Source organism: Tiliqua scincoides, chromosome 4 (assembly GCF_035046505.1).
Source record: "Tiliqua scincoides isolate rTilSci1 chromosome 4, rTilSci1.hap2, whole genome shotgun sequence".
Taxonomy (NCBI): domain Eukaryota; kingdom Metazoa; phylum Chordata; class Lepidosauria; order Squamata; family Scincidae; genus Tiliqua; species Tiliqua scincoides.
Window position 1 is genome coordinate 183488217 of NC_089824.1, and position 21796 is coordinate 183510012.

Below are 21796 nucleotides of genomic sequence, written 5' to 3' on the forward strand. Positions count from 1 at the left end.
TAATAGTGTATGTCTCAATCATGTCCCCCCTCAGGTGTCTCTTTTCTAGGCTAAAGAGGCCCAAACGCCGTAGCCTTTCCTTACAAGGAAGGTGCCCCAGCCCAGTAATCATCTTAGTCGCTCTCTTTTGCACCTTTTCCATTTCCGCTATGTCTTTTTTGAGATGAGGCGATCAGAACTGGACACGATACTCCAGGTGTGGCCTTACCATCGATTTGTACAACAGCATTATAATATTAGCCGTTTTGTTCTCAATACCATTTCTAATTATCTCAAGCATAGAATTGGCCTTCTTTACTGCCGCCACACATTGGGTCGACACTTTCATCGACCTTTCCACCACCACCCCAAGATCTCTCTCCTGATCTGTCACAGACAGCTCAGAACCCATCATCCTATATGTGAAGTTTTGATTTTTTGCCCCAATATGCATGACTTTACACTTACTGACATTGAAGCACATCTGCCATTTTGTTGCCCATTCTGCCAGTCTGGAGAGATCCTTCTGGAGCTCCTCACAATCACTTCTGGTCTTTACCACTCGGTTTGGTGTCATCTGCAAACTTAGCCACCTCACTGCTCAACTCTGTCTCCAGGTCATTTATGAAGAGGTTGAAAAGCACTGGTCCCAGGACAGATCCTTGGGGCGCACCGCTTTTCACTTCTCTCCATTGTGAAAATTGCCCATTGACACCCACTCTGTTTCCTGGTCTTCAACCAGGTCTCAATCCATGAGAGGACTTGTCCTCTAATTCCCTGACTGTGGAGCTTTTTAGTAGCCTTTGGTGAGGGACCGTGTCAAATCCCTTCTGAAAGTCCAGATATATAATGTCTAAGGGTTCTCCCGCATCCACATGCCTGTTGACCTTTTCAAAGAATTCTATAAGGTTCGTGAGGCAAGACTTACCCTTACAGAAGCCATGCTGATTCTCCCTCAGCAAGGCCTGTTCGTCTATGTGTTTATGGGCCAATGGGTTTATGGGTTATGGGCCAATGTGCTGTGGATTGCAAGGCTGAGTCTTCCCACTTGCCCATGTGTCCAGTTGACTCCAAATTAGAGTTCTCTGGCTGCAATTCCGGATTATTTCTGACTTGATGCCAGACACTTTCTGTTACTTCCGAGAGGTTTTCTGAGGCCTGTGGAGGTCTATAGAGTGTGTCCCAGGCCGACAAGGGAGAACGAGGTGGGTTGCAAATTTGGGGACAACAGGTCTAGCAGAATATGGAACATGCTGGAAACTGTTTTTGTAAACCTAATGTCTGCATATATCGTCTAAGCTGAAATTATGCTCATACACCAAAAAAACAATTTGCATGTCATGTATCATCAGACCAATTCGCTGACTGCTAACTAGCTCTTTCTGATTTAGATGAGCTGAAAAAGATTACCAACTTTTAAAAAACCAGGTATGCAATGCAGACTGCGCCATTTCTTTGAAGAGGAAACAAAATGCAATCTATGATGCAATTTAGTGTGGCAAGAACCTCTTAAATATATTCCCAACTTTATAATAAGCAACCCTAAAATGTTTACAACTACACATAGATGATCAAACTTTTCCATTTCCACCATGAGAAACTCAAGACAGGTGCTATATTAGTCTGTAAAAATAGTAGCAAAAATAGCAGTCTTATAGCCTTAAATACTAATTTTTTATTACAACATCCGTTTTTGTGGGCCAAGTCCACATGTGCCGAAGGCACCTTATGCCACGATAAACTTAGTAATTTTTAAGGAGTCACAAGACTACTGTTTTGCTATTTCTTAGCATTACCCTTTGTTTTTCCAGCTATTCAGAGTAAAAGACCAAGTTCTTCAAATGTCTAACAAGGCACTTATTATTGGGAGACAATGAAACTCCACAAGACAAGACAATTAAAAAGTAGAGGATTAACAGCTCATATGGCATCAAAGAGTGCAGTGTGGTACTCATAATGATGCTGTCTTAGAAAAGCATTCAGCAACCTCAGCTGGTAAAAAATGATACAGCAAAGTTCTACCTGAAGCCAATGCTCTGGAGGACTCAAAACCTCGATTGCTACAGTTGCAGGGGCTGCTAATCCACTTCCAGGCTCAATACGAAGTGCTACTTGTTGCCTTTAAAGGGCTAAACCAGCATTTCTCAACGTTTGTCCTCCGCTGTACTATTTCACATGGTCCACATTTTTGAAGTACCACCAGAAGTAACTGGCAATGATATCATTACCAATTACTTCTGAGCTGAGAGGCTAGATGCAATGTGACAAACACCAGTAAGAGGCTCAGGGTGGATGGGAAGGTTTTTCTGAGTGCAGAAAAGCATGCTTTGGAACTCTGCCCGCTGAGCTGAATCTCCTGCTGCTGCTTGTTGCATCGTGCTCCTGGTCTCACTGCTGGGCATCCAGGTGTCCAGGAGTCCCTCTAGTACCACCTCAAGTACCACTGGTTGTACCCATACCACTAGTTGAGAAACACTGCTCTAAACAGTGTGGGACAAGGTTACTTAAAGGATCGCCTCTCCTACATGACCCTGCCAAAGTATGCCTCTCTCTCCTGTTTATGGGCCTCTGAGGCAAACAGTGTGCCACAGTGTGAAACGGTGTTCGACGATGGCTACAATTCAATCCAGATATGCTTATCTGGATATGCTTATCCAGATATGGCTACAATCCAGATAAGCTTATCTGGGAGTTGTCTCATTGCTCAATGGGGCTTACTTCTGAGTAGATATGCATAAACTTCCGCATAGACATGCAGTAGGATTGCAGTGTTAACGGCCTTTTTGACCCAATACAGCTCCACTTATGATCTTATCCTTTAAGATCAACTAGACAGTTGATTCATTCTGATTGCCCAGCTAGGGTACACTTGGCAAGTACAGGTTGAGTCTTATTATTCGCGAGGGTTCCGTTCCAAGAACTCACATGGATGGCAAAAAATACACTATAGCAAATCAATTTAAAAAACAAAGTTTCTTTGCTCTGGTGATTTAAAAACAGCTTTGATGACCTTTGTAATACACACAGAGTCAATCAGTCTCTCTCTAGGCTGCACTAGGGGGCAGCAATCCCTCACTTCACCAGGAGCCCCAGCAAGGGGGAAAGAATGGAAAAGGTGATAATTGCTGCCATTTAGCCGTCTTTCACCTGCTCAGGGGGAAGCGAGGAGTAAAGCCTGCAGAGAGAATAACTGATATGTTATCAGCCAGCTGCCCTCTCTGGCATTATTAAACAAGTGTTTTCCTTTAATTTAAATGGCCCTTCTCATCAGCTTTGAGACAGAAAAATCTGTGGATACTTAGGTTATACCTGTAATCACTTGTATGACTGTCTCTCTGCAACAGTAAAAAGTAGTTTTTTAAACTGTGATTTTAAAGGGCTGCATTTTTCCCCTTCTCCAGGGATCAGCACATTCCTTCTCATTCGCAGGGGCCATTCGTGTCGAGTCAAATCCATGAATAAAAAATCCGAGTATAACAAGGCTGGACCTATACATATGAAAGTAGGTATGAAATGCATCTGTTGTGATGGATTGCCCCAGGAAGTCAGTCTGCTTCTCCCATATGCTTTGTTGTGTCCTGAAGAAATTTAGAGCATGTCTGCTCAGAAGTAAGCCCCATTAAAGTCAATGGTAGATGTGGATAGGAATGAAGCCTTCGTCTGACCAGAAGCTGATTACTCTTGCCTTTCACAACAGAGTTTTAAAAAAATCTTTATCTTCCACCCTGTTTGTTACAAAAAATGTTTTGCTTTCCTTATTGTTTAAAGTTTTGTGCTTGGTTTTTTTTTTTAAACTTGGATGTAGTAACCATCTTGAGTGCCTTTTTTGAAAATGGAAAGACAGCACAGAAATATTTCTAAAAACAAATACATAAACATGCCAAGGTCTGATAGAAATAAAAGTTGTACAAGTGGTTTACAATATATGTACAACCAGCAGCCAATACCATTGTATATAATACGCACAATTAAATTCAAGTCCCTCTTACAATGCATTTTAAAATCAGCTGAAATAGAATGGAAATTGTGATGGAAATCAATATAAGCTATCCCACGTCTCTTAAGCTGCAACCATAGACAGGTCCAGCCTATTTATACACAGATTTTTTATACACGGATTTGACTCGACACGAATGGCCCCTGCAAATGAGAAGGAATGTGCTGATCCCTACAGAAGGGGAAAATGCACCCCTTTTAAAATCAGTTCAAAAAATTGAACAGTCTTTTAACCATAGCCTCCTTAATGAGAGAGAGAGAGAGAGAGAAGCTGGCTGACAATCTATCAATCCTTCTCTCTCCAACGGACCCCTCCCTTCCCCCCTGAGCATGTGAAAGAAAGGTGATCACTTTGCATTGGTGAAGAGAGGGACTGAGTGAAGCACCTTTCTAAGAACCTGGAGGAGGACTGATTGATGTATTGTCTTCTTAATGACTCTTTTCTTACATCACAAAGGTCCGCAAGGCTGTTTTTAAATCAAAAGAGCAAAGAAACTTTGTTTTTTAAATTGATTTGCTATAGTGCGTTCTTTGATTTTCGTATAGTGCGAACGGAACCCAAGTGAATAATGAGGTTCAACCTGTGCACACTTTCCTGGGAGTAAGCCTCACTGAACATACACTGAATGGGACTTCTGAGTAGGCATGCACAGGATTTCACTGTTAGAGGAAAAGCAGAGTTTAATACAGTACATAAAATCAGAGGGGCTCCACAGAGCTGCAGAAACTAGCCAGGGAAGCCACAGAATCCTCAAGAAAATCCCGCCGCCCTATACAATGTATAGGACTGTAGCCCCAATGGGGGAGCCACAACCAATGGCCCCGTAGGTCAAGGGGGCCACCAGCTGAAAAGTTTGGGAACCACTGCCCCAAGGTGTCACAACACACACTTTGGTAATCCCTGGTCTAAACCACTGAGGGATTTGTAAGCTGAAAACAAGACCTTGAACTATGCACAGTGAACAACAGAGATACCAAGCATTAGTGACTGGCTTTTCCCTTCTGGGCAGAAGGCAGTCAAGTTATGTTGTCAACAAATAGCAGAGAGTAAATATTGGGGGTATGCATGTATGCAGATGACACAGTTCTGTGGAAACAGAAAGAGCCCAGCACAGGCTACTGAGAGCAGAATCTCACAACCTAAGAAACTCAGCTTTTCACTCGTGAGAGACAGATTTCCAAGCATTATGTTGCAAAGGTATGTGGAAAAAGTACAGCCAATCTCAGAGACCAGAAGGATGCCTGTAAAAAATTTCCATAGTTTTGTTCCTTGGGGCTTCAGTTTTGTGCACAACTCTTTCTTTCCCCATGATTAGTGGAAGAAAAAATTATGCAAAATAAGAGAGACCACAATGATTTGCATAATTCATACAGATCACAGAATTTAGCTATTATTGGTGCAGGGTTTTAATTACCTTGGCGCATGGTTGTTATTTTCTTTTAGCATTACGTACATACAGTTCTGGCAACAATTAGTAAAAAAATTCAATATTTATAATTAAGGACAAGTCACAGTATGAGACAGCATCTGGGAAATGTTGAGTACTAAACTTTTGGGCAGACTAGTAAAGATATGAAGTTTTCCAGATTGTTTAAAACAGGCACTGCCAACATTTAAAAAAAAATTCACTTTGTATCTTTCACACAGGATAGAAACTACTGATACCTGCATCAGAAGGCCGAAGAGAGTCAGTTTCACACGTGAAAAAAGTCTGATGATCCTGAGCAGACAAGTTCATGTCATAGTATGTAAGTGGCTCTTTTCCAGTTGCCCAAGTGTATCTTCAAAACAGACAAAAATGAGACGGGGGGGGGGAGAGAGAGTGAGAGAGAGAAAGAAATAAAAAGTGGTTGTTAAAGGACTTATATTACATTAGAAAACTGAGATACAGATTCAGCTGAGCAGTTTGATCTCCTTTGTATGCATAACATAACCTAGCCTGAATAAAGAGAGTTATTTTGTTACTAAAGACAGGAATAGGTTACTATTAAACTCTTTTCCACAGAGGAACCCTCAGTCCTGGAATGAAAATTTTCGATTAGATTCAAAGCTCACTGGAATTTGTAGTGGAGCTGTGCACTGAGGCTCATGATGGCCATTACTTCCTTCATTTTGCAGAAACGGGTAAATTCCCTGAATAGCACCCAGAGCTCAGTACTCATGGAAACCATGCCTCAGAAACCACGTTCTCCACTGAAGCCCCTGAAAAGACACTGCTGAGGATCAGAAGAACCCTCAGCAGAGGCAAGAGATGTAGCATGAGGAGACTGCAAAGGGAGGAAGTTCAAAAGTGGTGTTCATGCTATGACCTGGATGCTATCCAGTGTGTATTAGAACATGCACTTGCAGAAGACAGCAAAGAAGTAAAACATAGAAGAAATGCCCTGGATTGGTGTATCTCAACATTTTTTCTTTGCCCTACCACTTCACATGATCCACCTATTCAAAGTATCACTGGAAATAACTCACAATGACATACTTGCCAGTTACTTCTGAGTTGAGAGACCAGATGTGATGAAACAAAGAGGCTCAGGGTGGACAGGAGGACTTTTTCAAGCATGGAAAAGCATGCTTTGGAGCTCTGCCTGCCAAGCCTCCTACTGCTGTATGCTGCATCACGTTCCCAGCCTCACTGCAGGGTGGCAGGAGTCCAAGGGTCCTGCAAGTACCACCAGACACTACCTCAAGTACCACTGGTGGTACCCAACCACTAGTTGAGAAACACTGCCCTAGATCAGCACTTCATGTGGGTCCTAACCCACTGGTGGGTCATAAGCCTAAGCACAGTGGATCACGATCCGGGCCCTCCTGCATGTCTTTGCACTGGTTTGACTCCAAACTGGAGCCATTCCAGAAACCCCAGTACTTACCAGAGCCTCCCAGCCCAGCAACCCACTGGAAGTGTCTTACAGAGGCTGGAAGTGTCTTATAGAGGCTTCAGAAGGCCATTCTTAGGCCAGCAGAGTGAGTTGCTGGGCCAGGAGAGGCTCCACCAGCATCACAGCCCACCACAGAAGATTGCGGAGCTGCAAAGTTTGGGAACCCCTGCTCTAGATAATAACTGACTGTAAAATACAGTAAAATGATCAGATGCTGACCATGCTTTTCTCTATGAAAAGTACAGGAAGGAATACAACTGCAATTGTATTGTACAGGAAAAATACCAATGGAATTACAAAATCTTGGTATCTGGAACACACAAGAGGACACTGCTTTCTGTAGTGCACTGATTACCCTCAGGGCTCTCTCCTCATCTAAGAAGGCTCCCCCTGCAGTACCTTCCGCCCTTCTTCCTTCATCATGAAGGCTCTCCAGGAACAGAGATGGTCTACTTCCTTCCTTATAGGACTCTCATATGGCAGGAAGCTGAGCATCTCCCTTCCTACGGGCCCTAGTGAAGGAAAGAAAGAAGGTGGAGAGGCAAGACAGAGGAATCCCCGTTAGGTAAGCAAGGAAGAGGGCTTGGAGATAGGCGAGTCACTTGCCTAACTGAAGCATGGATAAGAAACCCACTTGAATCTGGCATCTTTGCCATCTCACAGAGATGCTGGTTAACCACACTTGCTGCTTAGCTAAGCACTGGACAACACAGCTCTTACTATATAAGATAGCAACAAACTAGGAGATCCAATTCCAGTGCTTTAACACAGAAAAAAATAACTACTAACAGATACAAAACCAAAAGCAAAAATAAGATATAAAATACCTGCTATATTCAGCTCCTCTAAAAAGGTTGAGAGGATTTCTCCACACCTTGCACTCTACAAAAAGAAAAAGAAAAAAAAGTAATGAAATTTAAGAATCAGCCAGAACTATAGGCTCTTAAGGAGATATGGAAACAAAAGAAAACTTACAAACAAAAACTCCGTTTCTTCTTCTGAGATAGGCTCAATTCATACAATCCTCCAAACCTTGCAGGTTCAAAAAGTGAGCTAAAACCTTGCAGGCACTGCCCCCCCATTTCTCTTGCAGTTACTATTTTGCAATTTACCTTGACCTCTGAATGACTTGCCTTCCAAAGCATTATCAAAAACTGTTGCTGGAGGGCATGTGCTACCAACAGTCTCCCAAGTGGGACATCAAGGCAAATTATGCATATGGCTATGTTAAGCAATTCCTGAATCCAGACTAGTATTTAGAATTCCTTGCATCAGTCACAGACTAATAGTACATTCCAGGACTTATATTAGGCCAAAGTGAAAGGAAGATGCCAAAAATGAGCAGCAATCTGTCTGTGGCCATCTGTAGAGAAGGAGCCTTCACTTTAAATTCTACATTTAGTTAAGACTTTTGTCCTTACTTAGTATTATTTTTAAATGTTCCTGGAACTTTAGCACAACAGTTACATGAGAAACAGAAAGCAAAACCATACAGGAGCCAAGAAGTTCCAAACCATGGTTTAGAGCAGTGGTTCTCAAACGTTTTAGCATCGGGACCCACTTCATAGAATGACAATCTGTCAGGACCCACCAGACATGATGTCATTCACCTGGAAGTGACGTCATGGTCAGAAGTTACATAATCAATTTACATTTCAAACCTAAGCCAAGATCAGCCAAAGGTCCCATTACAAAGCAGTTTATGCTGCTATTTTGCATAGATTGGAATTCAAACATTCCAGCTCAGAAGGCAAAGCAAAATGCAGACTTGGATCCTTCTCCAACTATACAGCCCTCCCCCCTTTTCAGCATCTCATCTTCCCACTTACTCAGGGAAAAGCACCATGCCTCTCTCCCACAGTGAGCCTGCCCTGCTCAGCAGCTCTGTACCCTGTATTTTCAGATCTTTATTTTCAATGTCAGCTGAGCTAGGTGCTACACAACGCACCTAGTGGGTCCCAACCTACAGTTTGAGAAACACTGGTTTAGTGGTTTATCCTAATTAAGCCACAAGTTCTTCTGGCACACAGTACATGCAAAGCCAACAACTCTCAATAAGATGAGACTCAGAGCACAATCCTAACCAGGTCTATTCAGATGTAAGTCCTATTTTGTTCAATGGGACTTACTCTTAGGAAAGTGTGGTTAGGATTGCAGCCTTAGAAGGATACAGTGTGAGGTTTGAAGGTAGAAAAATACATATCTATGAGATCTCTATGATCTTACATCATGTAGGTTTGGAATCTGTAAGAGGTCTCGAAACTAAATTACTAAGCCAACATCCTCCACCCACCCAAGTTACTTTTCCAGTTTTCTTACTCTGACTGCCCTAAGCAAGACAAAATCATTCTCCAATGCAAAGCTGACACTTATAGAAATATAGATAGCTCACATTTCTGATAAGGGCAACTATTATGAGTTGGTTTCCACCAAGTCAGATATTAGAAACAATCACCTGACAAACTCTGCCTGTTTGACTCATTTTCTCCATTAGTGGCTGAGAAACTTGTCTGTGGAGGACTAGTGTTTTCTGCTCCTCCAATAAGTGGTCGCAAATGGCTCACAGATACCTGCTCAATGAAAGAAGTGCCATATTTTCTGAAGTACCACCATTCAAATATCTACAATAAAAAACAAAGCACATGTAAGACAATACAAAATGTGACCAACTCAATCATGCAAATCTCATAAAACTATACATGAAATAACTACGGATACTTCAGTTATACTTCCTCCAAACAAATAAAGCTAACATAGTTTACTCACAAATAATGCAATAAAAGTGCTGCATTTTATCTAAGCAACAAATTTGTATTTAAACCACAGCAGTAAAAACTGCAAGATCAGAATAAATGCATTATACTGGCTTTAGCAAAACACATCTATGCCTATATCTGGATTCCCAAACTGATGCATACTAACTGGCATTTTTTTATTTTATGTTGGGGAAAACAGTAAGCAGTCTTAAACTCCTAATTAATAGAATAATTTTTATAAAATTCCATATTCATAGATCACTTTAAATTCTACATAAATAACAGAAAATCATTTCTAGAGCAGCTTAATCATTACACATTATAGAAAATTGTAGAGCAATTATTCAAAACGGTGAGTTTAAGCCCCATGTGAGTTAAAATGTGAGTTGCTGGAGAATTGCAAATAGGGCAGTAATCTGCATCTTAGCTTTGAGCATTCCACAAATGTGGAATCCAAACAAAGACAAAATGTTATTCCATATTACGCTTGGTATTAAAACATGGGATATTACTATGAAGCACTTATTTATGTGCCCAAGATGAACAACTGTCTGCTTGTAGGCAAGTGACATTATCATATGATTTGCTTATACCCTTAGCCAATGAAAGAGCATTACATTGCAACTATTGCTGTGCAGGAGGTCTCACATACAGCCAAGGTAAAGCAATGCTTTCTATCCCTGTCCACAGTCAGAATGAGCACCAACTGAGTAATCTTTTCCAGAGCTTGAGGATGGAGGAACCACCACAAAAAACTTTCCAGCTAAAGCTCTATGCTTGCAAAATGTTGTTAACAATGGCACAGTGCTAATCTTATAGCTGCCTCCTACAACATCACAAACCTTTCAAACTTTGTTTATAAGGGCTGTTCATTAGTTCTCCTGTATAAGAGCACCACCTAGAGTTCAGATGGTGTATTGATGAAGCTGTTCAGCCTCAGTTTAGCATGGTATAAATGAGGTCTAGTTTTCAAAATACAGTGGTGCCTCGCATAACGAAATTAATCCGTTCCGCGAATCCTTTTGTTATGCGAAATTTTCGTTGCGCGACTCACGTTTTCCCATAGGAATGCATTGAAATCTAATTAATGCGTTCCTATGGGCAAAAAAGGTCAAAACGAAGTCAAATTTTGTTTACAAAGTGTTTATTATGTGCTCTTTAAAGGCATACATACTGACAGAGGATTTCTAAAATTTGAAGCATACATGAAATTTTTAATTTTTAAAAAATTCGTTATGCGAAGCACGGACCTAAAAAGTTTTTGTTATGCGAAGCACGGACCTAAAAAATTTTTCGTTATGCGAAGCAAGGCCAGAAATTTTCGTTATGCGAGTTACCAAACTCAATCGAAAAACTCTTTCGTTATGCGAGTTTTTCGCTGCGCGGGGCATTCGTTATGCGAGGCACCACTGTACAGATTTGGGCTTTACTAATAAAATATAAGTTACTGGTTTCACTGAACGCATTTCCCACTTTCTAAATATGCCAAGCAGTCCAAAATATACTGAGGAGGCATAAATGCTATATTCTCGGTTACGATATACCCAGAGGTTAACATTACTGAATGAAAAGCAAGGTTTTCCCTGAAGGGGCATTCGGTATGTTTTTGTTTTTTCAAAATTCCAATCTCAAAACAGTTCATAACTTGTGGTCTAATTTGAAGCCCCATTTGAAGCCCACAGTAGTGGCATTGAATCTTTGTTAGGAAAGGCAGAATAAATGGTTATGTCAGTGTGTCTCAACCAGTGGTACAGTACTACCAGTTGGTACTTGAGGTGGTGTCTGGTTGTAGTCTCAGGACCCCTGGACACCTGCCACCCAGCAGTGAGGTTAGGAATGCAACATAACTAACAGTGGTAGGAGGATCAGCTTAGCAGGCAGAACTACAAAGCACGTTTTTCTAGAGTTCGAAAAAGCCTCCCCATCCACCCTGAGCTTCTTACTGGTGTTTAGCATGTCGCATCTGGCCTCCCAACTCAGAAGTAACTGGTGATGACGTCATTACCAGTTGCTTCCACTGGTACTTCGAATAGGTGGACTGTTTGAAATGGTACAGTAGAGGACAAACATTGAGAAACATTGGGTTAGGTAAACAAACATACATTGTTTACTGCTCTATTTTTCTGAATATCTGAAATCTGAAAATTCTATATACCAGCATTTTAAACTTCAGTTATTCCAATAAGAAGACTATCTCACTTTCTCTGCAATTGTCCTGCAGAATTCAACTTAGATTCTAATAAGAATTATAAAAAGAAAAGAGGAATTACTTACAAATATCAGACCGGATATCAAAGATGACGTCCCCGTAAGTGCAACATAGAATTTTGGAGTCAGTGTGCTCAAGAAAACAGTCACTGTCAATGGAAAGGGAAAGCTTTGTTAAACACGTTTGTCTTTCCCAGAGCAGCTTGAGGAGTTACATACAATCACTTCCATCTTTGGCTAGTTGCATTTTCTATAAGGTGTACAAGCCATAGATGCAGATATAGCATGAGCAAGCTCCACTTAGAACATTATAAGACAAATCATTAACCTAAAATAGTGGCCTTACATTCAGCTAGAAGTGCTTGTTGAAGTCTCAGACTTCAAACCCGCTAGAACTTAGTCGTAAACATTTGTCACTTGAGAAATGACTAGCACAAAAATCATAGTGCTATGATAACTTAAAGAATTGGAAGCCTTAAGTGCAAACTGCTAAACATAGCTTTGAATTCTCTAATTAAAGATCCAGGGTCTGTCTTACCTAGATAAGGTGAAACCCAAGACTCCTTAATGGAGAACTATGATTTTAACACTGAATAGTATTAAGTTAAACCTTAAGGGGGACACAGCAAGTCTGCAGGTGACACTAAACTATTCAGGGTAATTAGTTTGTGGAACTCTTTGCCACAGGAAGTAGTGATGGCATCTTCCTGGATGCTTTTAAGAGGGGATTGGACAAATTTCTGGAGGAAAAGTTCATTACGGGTTACAAGTCATAGTAGGTATGTGCAAGCTCTTGAGGCAGGCTTGAGGCAGGTTCTAGAGGCAGCCTGCCTCTGATTGCCAGATGCAGGGGAGGGCACTGGGAAGCAGATTGTGTCTGTTGTCTTGTGTGCTCCCTGGGGCATTTGGTGGGCCACTGTGAGATACAGGAAGCTGGACTGAATGGGCCTTTGGTCTGATCCAGCAGGGCTCTTTTTATGTTCTTAGGGTGGTTAAGCGGATTGGGGCAATCAAATGGCAAATATGGTTCAGTGTTGACAAGTGTAAAGTGATACACACTGGGGGGAAAAACAAAAAATCTAAACCACAGGTAGACTGATGCAGTCTGAGTTGTCAACAACTAAACAGGAAAGAAATTTTAGGATTGTAACAGATGGTTCAATGATAACATCACTCCAATGTCCGCAACAGTGAAGAAAGTGAATTCCACGCTAACAGTAACTAGGGGACCAATCCTATTCAACTGTCCAGCACCGATGCAGCCTGGAGGTATCTACAGTAAGTCTCCGTGACTGGCCCCCCCACAGCAGGATGCAACGTGCACCCCGTTAGCATGGTTGTATTAGCCCTGGAAAGCTGGACAGGATTGGGTCATAAGAAAGGCATTGAACACAAGGCTGTTATTATATTATATTACCAACATACAAATCTATGTTATGACCATATTTGGAATACTGTCCAGTTCTGGTTGCCACATTTCAAGAAAGATAGTGTAGAGGTAGAAAAGATGCAAGAGGACAACCAAGATGATCAGAGGGCATGAACATCTTCCTTATCAGGAAAGCTACAGAATTCAGGGATTTTTAGCCTGGAAAAAAAGGCAATAAAGGTTGCAATCCTACTCACACTTTCCTGAGACTAAGCCCCATTGAACAACCAGCACTTACTTCTAAGTAGACCTGGTTAAGACTGTACCCTAAGAGAGGGCTTACTAAGACCAACAAAATTATGCATAGTGTAGAGAGAGTGGACAGAGAGAAGTTTTTCTCCCTCTTGCAAAATATTAGAACCAAGGATCAATCAATGAAACTTGCTGGTGGGAAGTTAGGATGGATAAAAGGAGGTATTTCTTCACACAATGCATAATGAGTCTGTGGAATTTGTTGCCACAAGGCATCATAATGGCCTATAGCAGTATTTCTCAAACTGTGGGTCAGAACCCACTAGGTGGGTCACGAGCCAATTTCAGATGGGCCCCCATTCATTTCAATATTTTATTTTTAATGTTAGACTTGATGCTACCATGGTATGTGACTGCATTTAGGGTAGTGTTACAGACCTGTACATTTAACAAGCTACTATGTAAATTCTTTTAACAATGATAGTAAATGGGACTTGCTCCTGGGAAAGTGTGGGTAGGATTGCATCTTAGGATTGTTAAAAATTTTCCTGTTGATGATGTCACTTCCAGTCATGACATCACTTCCAGTGGGTCCTGACAGATTCTCATTCCAAAAAGTGGGTCCTGGTGCTAAATGTGTGAGAACCACTAGCCCAGGTATGTCCAACTTCGAACAGGTCGTGATTTACTTTTTCTGGCCAAAAGTGCCAGTGATCTACCACCATGAAAATTAAGTTCAAATTAGTTTCAAATTAAATTTTAATCCAATAAAGTTGGAGGAATCCTCCCCCCATTTTTAATGAACCTTCTGTCATTTACTTGGATGTGATCAGCTGTTAAGCAAATTAAGCAAAAACAAAACAGAGAGACGAAGATCCAGTAAGAACTGCGAGGGGAAATGGAAAGTACATTTTTTCTTAAAGTTTTATTGAGTAATAACTTTCTTTAATTGTCTTAATAACTTTCTTTAACTTTTATTGAGTAATTTGTGTTAAATTTAGGTCGAGTATTGATCCAGGCTGATTTTGCACAATCTTTAATATTTCACTCTTGCTCATTAGTGAGACGTCTGAGCCTGCATTTCATCCACCAGCTTTTTGACGTTGGGTGAATATTGCGTGAGGGCCAGTCTCAGGGAATCCTGGAAATGTTCATCTGTCATGTTGGAACGTTCTGTACTCTTTGTCATTTTCAGATGGGAAAACACAGATTCACATAAATAAGTTGAACCGAAACAAGAGTATACAGCTGCATCTTCACTGCATCTTCTCAAGTTGGGAAATTTGTCTCTAGGCACTAGCTTCCAAAACGATTCTTGCTTAGCACGGGTCTTGAGAAAAATGTCATTTTTAAGGGTTAATATTTCATTTTCAAGAGATGGCTTGTTCAATGAGTAATTTTTACTGATAGCAGCTGCAGTTTCTTTAATGTTCACATCTACTTTGAATGGGTATGACAAGTACTCCACAAATGTTCCAATTTTTTGGAAGTCACAGAATCTGTTTTCGAATTCCTGGATAACAGAACAGATTTCTGTCACATACGTCTCGTTCTGAAAAACAAAATTTGGATATTGTCCCAGATGGTCCTGCGTATTAGGAAAATGTTCAAAAGTGTTGTTTGCAAGGTCAGTCATCATTAGCTCAAATTTGCTCTTGTAGGATGAAACTGTACTCATCATCTTGCCAATGCATTTGTTTTTACCTTGTAGTTCAAGGTTCATATCACTTAGTTTGCCTGTAAAGTCAGCGAGAAATGCCAGATCACATAACCACTCCTCATCTTCTAACTCTGCTTGGTCATCTCCCCTCTCCTTCAAAAAACTTCTTATTTCATTCAGCAAATCACGAAATCTTTGCAGATATTTGTGCCTACTTAGCCACCTTACATCTGTGTGCAAAATGATTTCCGCTGCCCCTTCATCAAGAGTAAGATTGAAAAGCCGTCTTTGAAGTGATCTTCCATGAACTGAATTTACAATTTTGAAAGTGATGTCCATGACAGTCTTTATATTGAGTCTCTTGCTTGCCAAAACTTGCTGGTGAATGATGCAGTGGTAAGAAAGGAAATCTGGGAGGTCGTCATGCTGTCTACAGAGGGCTATGAAACCATTAACCTCATCTGTCATTGCTCTTGCTCCATCAGTAGTGATGGAAACAAGTCTATGCAATGGAAGATTACACTTTGTCACAAAAGAATGGAAAGAACAGAATATTTCCTGACCGGTAGTTCTCCCTTTTAAAGAAATCATTCCAAGTAGTTCTTCTTTAACACTGAAGTGTTCAAAAACCATCCGGATAAAGACTAGTAACTGGGCTATGTCTCTTATGCCTGTAGATTCATCCAGTTAGAGTGAGAAAGCAACATGATTTGAAACATCCTCCAACAATTGTTCAGTTGTGTCTCCACACATCTTTTCTATTCGCCGCACGACAGTGTTTCTTGACAATTGTACATCTTGAATAGCAGCTATGATCTCTTTCTTATTTTTAAATCCTTCAAAAAGATTGTCAGCTGCTTCAAGAAAACAATCTTTTACAAATTCCCCTTCAGTAAAAGGTTTGCATTTCTTTGCGATCAGGTTGCTGACCTTGAAGGATGATATGGTTGCATTGACCGAATGCAACCTTGGCTTCACCATCAACTGTTGCTGAGTAGCCAATTTCGATTTAAGTTCTTTGAGCTTCAGTTTACAAATTTCACTTTTGGGTGGAAAATCAGCATCAAACTTATTGCTATGCAGAGCCATATAATGACGTTCCAGATTACCCTTTTTGGCCAAGGATACTGGGGCGTTACAAATTAGACAACAACACTTGTCTTTCACCATGATGAAGAGTAGTCCATTTCCCATTCATCATGAAAGTGGTAGGTTTTGCTCTTCTTTGGAACACTCATCTTCGTTATACTGGGGTGGTTGGATGTAAGAAGGCCAAATCTGCTAAGTTAGCATAAACACTGGTTGAATCTGGTCCAAAACTGTCACTGTCCCAAAGTACTAAAAATCAACAGGAACTGAGACCTCTGGATGATGTGCAATACAAGGACCGAAGATGCGAAAACCACACATGCAGGTCTAAAAGTGAAAATAAGAATTCATTGTACTGGCACCAATAATCAAATACCACCAAACAATCATCAAAAAAACTCAAACACCTGTCCAGCAAACCAGATAAAATCAAATACCACCAAACAAGTTCAAATACCACCATACGCGATTTAATAAATTCTGCACACAGTGTAGAATCAACACAAAGGTTAGGCAAAATAAAATTGCAGAGGCAAGCAAAAGTCACAGTGGTTTGAACCAACTCAAAGGCAAGGCATAGGCAAGTTAGAACAAAATTGAAAAAGCCCACCAAAATCACCAAATTCTCTTGTTGTGTCTGCCCAAAAACGTTTAATGAAAGTGAACTATAAAGCGACCAACAACCAGCACACGACACAACTAATAAGGTAAGTGTATTCAGTTAAAGCCCGGGCGAATGGATATCGCCCGGTATATAACACACTTCTAAGGGGTGTTGTGGCGGGGGCAGGAATGGGTGATTCTGACAGGCAGGAGACTATGACGGTGGGCCTGTGGCGTCTCGTCACGGGGCACTGGCAGCGGCCCCCTGGGGTACCCACAAACTATTGGCACGAAAACAACAAGCGCCCCCAATACACCAACAGGCAAGATTCCCGCAGGCAGGGAAAAAAGACAGGCAAAGGATCAGCAGCAGCGGCAAGCCCTCGGCAAACGAACTGCCAGCACAAGCTCTCTCCTAGTGATGGGGCAAGGCTGCTGGAGAGATGGAGCCAAGTGGGGCTGGCAATCTACCTCTGACCCCTCCGCGATCTACAGGTATCTACCTGTTGGACATGCCTGTATCTACCTGTTGGATCTACAGGCAATCTACCTGTTGGACATGCCTGCACTAGCCTATAGCTTAGCCTTAAAAAGGGATTGCACAAATTCATGAAGGACAAGCATATCAATGGCTATGTGCCACCACCAGATCTACCCGCAATATGCCTCTAAAAACCAGCAGCAAAAGAGGGAGGGAAGTATGCCTTCTCTCCTGCTTGGGAATAAGGCTCCCAGGGGCAGCTGATGGGACACTGTGGGAAACAGAATCCTGAACTACATGGGTCTTTGACCTGATCCAGCAGGACTTCTCTTATGTTGCCACTGGCCTACACATACTCATACTGAAATCACTATGACTTGTTCCTGCATAATACGATTAAGATTAGGACACTAATGGAGATAGAGACAATAACAGCAAGGAACAACAACCCTGTGGGAACAGATAATAGAGAAGAAAAGAACACTGCTAATCTACATTCTGTTTTCCAGCTAATTGCTTACATTCTGATTTCCTGATACCACTTAAAATGCTAAAGGAAGCAAGCCTCCAGAAAGTAGGAAATTGTTTACATGGTTTAAAGAAAGAAGAGCACCCTCAAGAATATTTCAGTACATAAAGTTACAGGGTATATTGATTTTTATTCTGCTTCTATCAAAATTCAAAATGTTTCCAAACTGCATTAGGTAAGCCATTTGTATATACACAAATCAGTGCCGAAGGATTGACAATTGCTAACTTTTTCAGCGTTAAAGAACATTAGGAAGACCTTAAAGATAGTTTTTAGGACCAAGGTATTTGAAAGACCACCTTCACTGGAATGAATCTACCCATGAACCAAAATCATTTGGAAGGGCCCACTTGTGTGCCCGTCAACTGCCAGAGGTGTGTTTGGAAGGGACAAGTCAGCAAGCATTCTCCATAACAGTCCTCTTTGTATGGGACTCATTCCCTCTTTTACTTCCAACAGATCATAGTTGTTCAGTAAAGCCTTTCCCTAATATGTTGCTGTGTTTTACTCTCTCCCCCCCCCCCTCAGGTTGTTGCAGACTTTAAACTTTTTGTATTTTAAAGTTTTATTATGCTTGTTTTTTTTTATCTATGTTGTTAGCTGCCTCAGGTCTTTTGAGAAGAAGGTGGGATCTAAAGTTTTAAAAATAAAATAGAAACGTAAAGTGAAACAAAATGGGAGAAGATGCGAGCTTAGTATATGCATTTATCTAGTCCGATTGTGCTAATGTCTGGGAGGTCAGGCTGACAGTTTCAGTGGAGTGGTGCTACCACAGATTTATTAATGTAAGTGCATTATACTTTTGAATTGTATTTAACAGACTTGTTTTACTGTTCCCATTGCTTGGATATGATTGCTGTGTTGCTTACAAGTGGCTAATCATATTACTGATTGTGTACCACCTTGAGTATAATATCTGTGGAAAGGCAGTACACAAATAAAATAACCTTGGCTACATTAAAAAAAAACACTGAATAATTTTTGTTCATTTAGTAATTTCTATCCCAGCTTTCAGTCAAAAACACAAAATTAACAAAAAATAAACTTTTAAAATATTATCATGCTCTAAAACTACTTAAACAATTAAAAAAAATAGGATTACAAGAAGAGCAGGGATCAAAAACACCAAGCACAAACAACAGGCATCAGATAATCAAAAACATGGACCACAAGGGGCATGAAATTCCATGATCTGGGAGTTATGATCAAAACATCCCCACTAAACAGACTCCTAAATACAGAAGAACACACACTGCACTTTCTGAACAAAAAGCACTGGACAGCTCTTGGGGTAGTATAGATGTCAGTATTTATGCTATCTAGTCAGTTTAACTTGGTGCCCCCACTCAAGTCTTTGAAACCACAGAATGTAACAATTAAAATGTTAAACACACAGTGCAACAAAACTGAAAAGCAGAGCACTGACAATAAGTGCTGTGAAAAATATAGGAATGGGACTCGGGATTACATTTCATTTACATGTACATAATGAACTGCCACAAACAGTATGGAACTCAGAGGGCCTATATGGGTAATAATAAACACACACTTTCTCTAGCAACCTTAACCAACGAAAACATAATTTTCAAGTATCTGCCAGAAACAATATAACATGAGAGTTTTCCCCCCCCTGCAATACCTGTTCACAAAGATTATAATCTGATGCGCACTGCCTTGTGAGGAAGTCCTATTGTACGCACAGGGACCTAACTTTGAATAAGAAGACTGAGCTGTAAATTGTACTGTATGTGAAACACTTTTGTGCAGACATTAGAGTTTTAAGACCATGATCTTAACCCTTCACATGGGCCAGTAACAGACTAGGAATTTGTTTACCTACAGCAAAAGTGTGGATGCTTCCGATTTTAAAAAAGGATAGATTACCGATGGCTCCAAAGCTGCATTTTATTATTATTACTTTTTAATAAAAGGATAGTAGCAATGGCTCAACAGCTCTGTTTCTTTTACAGTAACAGGTCAGTCTCTGTTTTTGTTACACATCACTTGACACCTCTTAGTAAGGATGCTGGCTCCATTGAGGGCTTGCAGACAGCAACAGGCATTTTAAAAAACAAGGGAGAAAACCAAACTATTGACAGCCTGCCAATACTACAGGGAACACAAGCAAATAAAGCAAAACAGCAAATTCTAGAGCCAGCCTTAATGTAATGACTGACTAGAAATAATGAGGTCTCTGGAGAGTGGAAGCACTTAAAAATACACGCGCACACAGAGCTGGATAGGGGAGTCCCACAAGAACAACCGCTTTCTGGTGGAAATCACTATTTTTCCTCTAAACCAGTGGTTCCAAACTTTTTTCCACTTGTGTACCCCTTGGCAGCCCATTTCCTTAAATTGTACCCCTCATATTAGTCCTGCAAGACTTTCTAATTCTGCCTCTTCCTGCCATTAGGGCACAATCCTAACCAACTCTCCAGCACTGGCATAGCTGTGCCAGTGGGGTATGTGCTGCATCCTGCAGTTGGGGGGGGGCAGTCATGGAGGCCTCCTCAATGTAAGGCAATGTTTGTTCCCTGACCTAGGTGCTGGAAAGTTGGTTAGGATTGCACCCCTATTCAATTATTTTTCAAGTAATAGTACCTCAAGGTCTTGGCAAGTACCCCTGGGGGTACATGTGCCCCAGGTTGGGAACCACTGCTCTAAACCGTGCTTTGGACCCCAAGGGCAAAAACACACCAGGAGCCCTGAATTGGAGGCAAGGATCAGCAAAAAATAAGGCTTACCATATAATCTGTTTATATTGCACGCCTGGGTCCAGAAATTAATGAATGAACAAACTAGTAAAAAGAACTTTGCACAGTCTTAACTGCAATAAAAAGGTGCACCTGAACATGTACAGAGTTCCTTTTGATAAGTTAACTGCTCCAAGTACCAGAGGTTAAGGGGGAAAGAGTTTTTTGGGTGGGGGGGGTGGGAGAATAAGAACCTAACCCTATGCATGTCTACTCAGAAGTAAGTTCCATAATAATCGATGGGGCTTACTCCCAGGAAAGTGATAGACTTGCAGCCTCAGAGCCCCATCCTATGCCTGTCTACTCACAAGTAAGTCCCCCTCTAGTCAATGGGGCTTACTCCCAGGAAAGTGAGGAGAGGCTTGCAGCCTCAAGCCCCATCCTATGCCTGTCTACTCAGAAGTAGGTCCCATGGCAGTCAATGGGGCTTACTCCCAGGAAAGTGAGGAGAGGCTTGCAGCCTCAAGCCCCATCCTATGCCTGTCTACTCAGAAGTAGGTCCCATGGCAGTCAATGGGGCTTACTCCCAGGAAAGTGATGTCAGGCTTGCAGCATGCAAGCCTCAAGACTAGAGGCTTCCGTCGGCAGCCCCCGGGGTCCCCCTGCGCGTCCGCCTCTCCCCTCACCTGCCGCCAAGTTGTCCCGCAGGCGGAGCGGGCCCCGCAGAAAGTAGAGCAGGCCCAGCAGCGCCACCGAGCCCAGCGCCCGCGCCCAGGGCCCCGCCAGCGGCCTGAGGCGCTCCCAGCGCCGAGGACAGAGGCTGGGCGGCTGCGAGGCAGGAGGAAGCGCCGCATCCCCGTCCGCAGCACCGCTCGCCGCCATCACTCCCACCCTCGCGTGCTCGGCCTGGCGGGCGGGCGGGCGGGCTGAGCGAGGGCGAGGGCGGGGCCAGGCCGGCGCCTCCCGCTGCAGGGCCCGGCTGCTCGCCTGGGGAGGGGGGCGCTGTGTCTGCCCTCAGCTCTGAAGAGGGTCTTCTGCCCTCCTGCCACTTCGGGGGGAGCAGGCTGGCTAAGTTCAGTGCCACAAAAACCCCACGTAGAATAAAGTGCAGCATGCCTGGCACTGTGTACACTTCCCTGGGAGAAAGCCCCGGGGACGCACTGCACGCACACACCTGGACACACAACAGGACACACTGAACAGGCAGTTGAACACAGTCACATTCAACACACAATTGAACATATTGGACACAGTGGAACACACTGAACACATTGAACACACAATGGGAGACACTGAACCTA

General features: G+C 42.0%; 1 protein-coding gene across 1 annotated transcript in view; it reads right to left on the reverse strand.

Annotated features, from left to right (window-relative positions):
• The window catches only part of ST7L (suppression of tumorigenicity 7 like), a 67807-nt gene extending 46406 nt beyond the window's left edge, over nucleotides 1-21401 (reverse strand). The window contains exons 1-5 of the mRNA XM_066622792.1: nucleotides 21182-21401; nucleotides 11886-11968; nucleotides 9311-9476; nucleotides 7683-7737; nucleotides 5642-5757 (exon numbers count right to left, since the gene is read on the reverse strand). Coding sequence (XP_066478889.1) covers nucleotides 5642-5757; nucleotides 7683-7737; nucleotides 9311-9476; nucleotides 11886-11968; nucleotides 21182-21377 — 616 coding nt within the window. The 5' untranslated portion in view covers nucleotides 21378-21401. The remainder of the gene's footprint in view (nucleotides 1-5641; nucleotides 5758-7682; nucleotides 7738-9310; nucleotides 9477-11885; nucleotides 11969-21181) is intronic.
• Nucleotides 21402-21796: the final 395 nt, after the last annotated feature.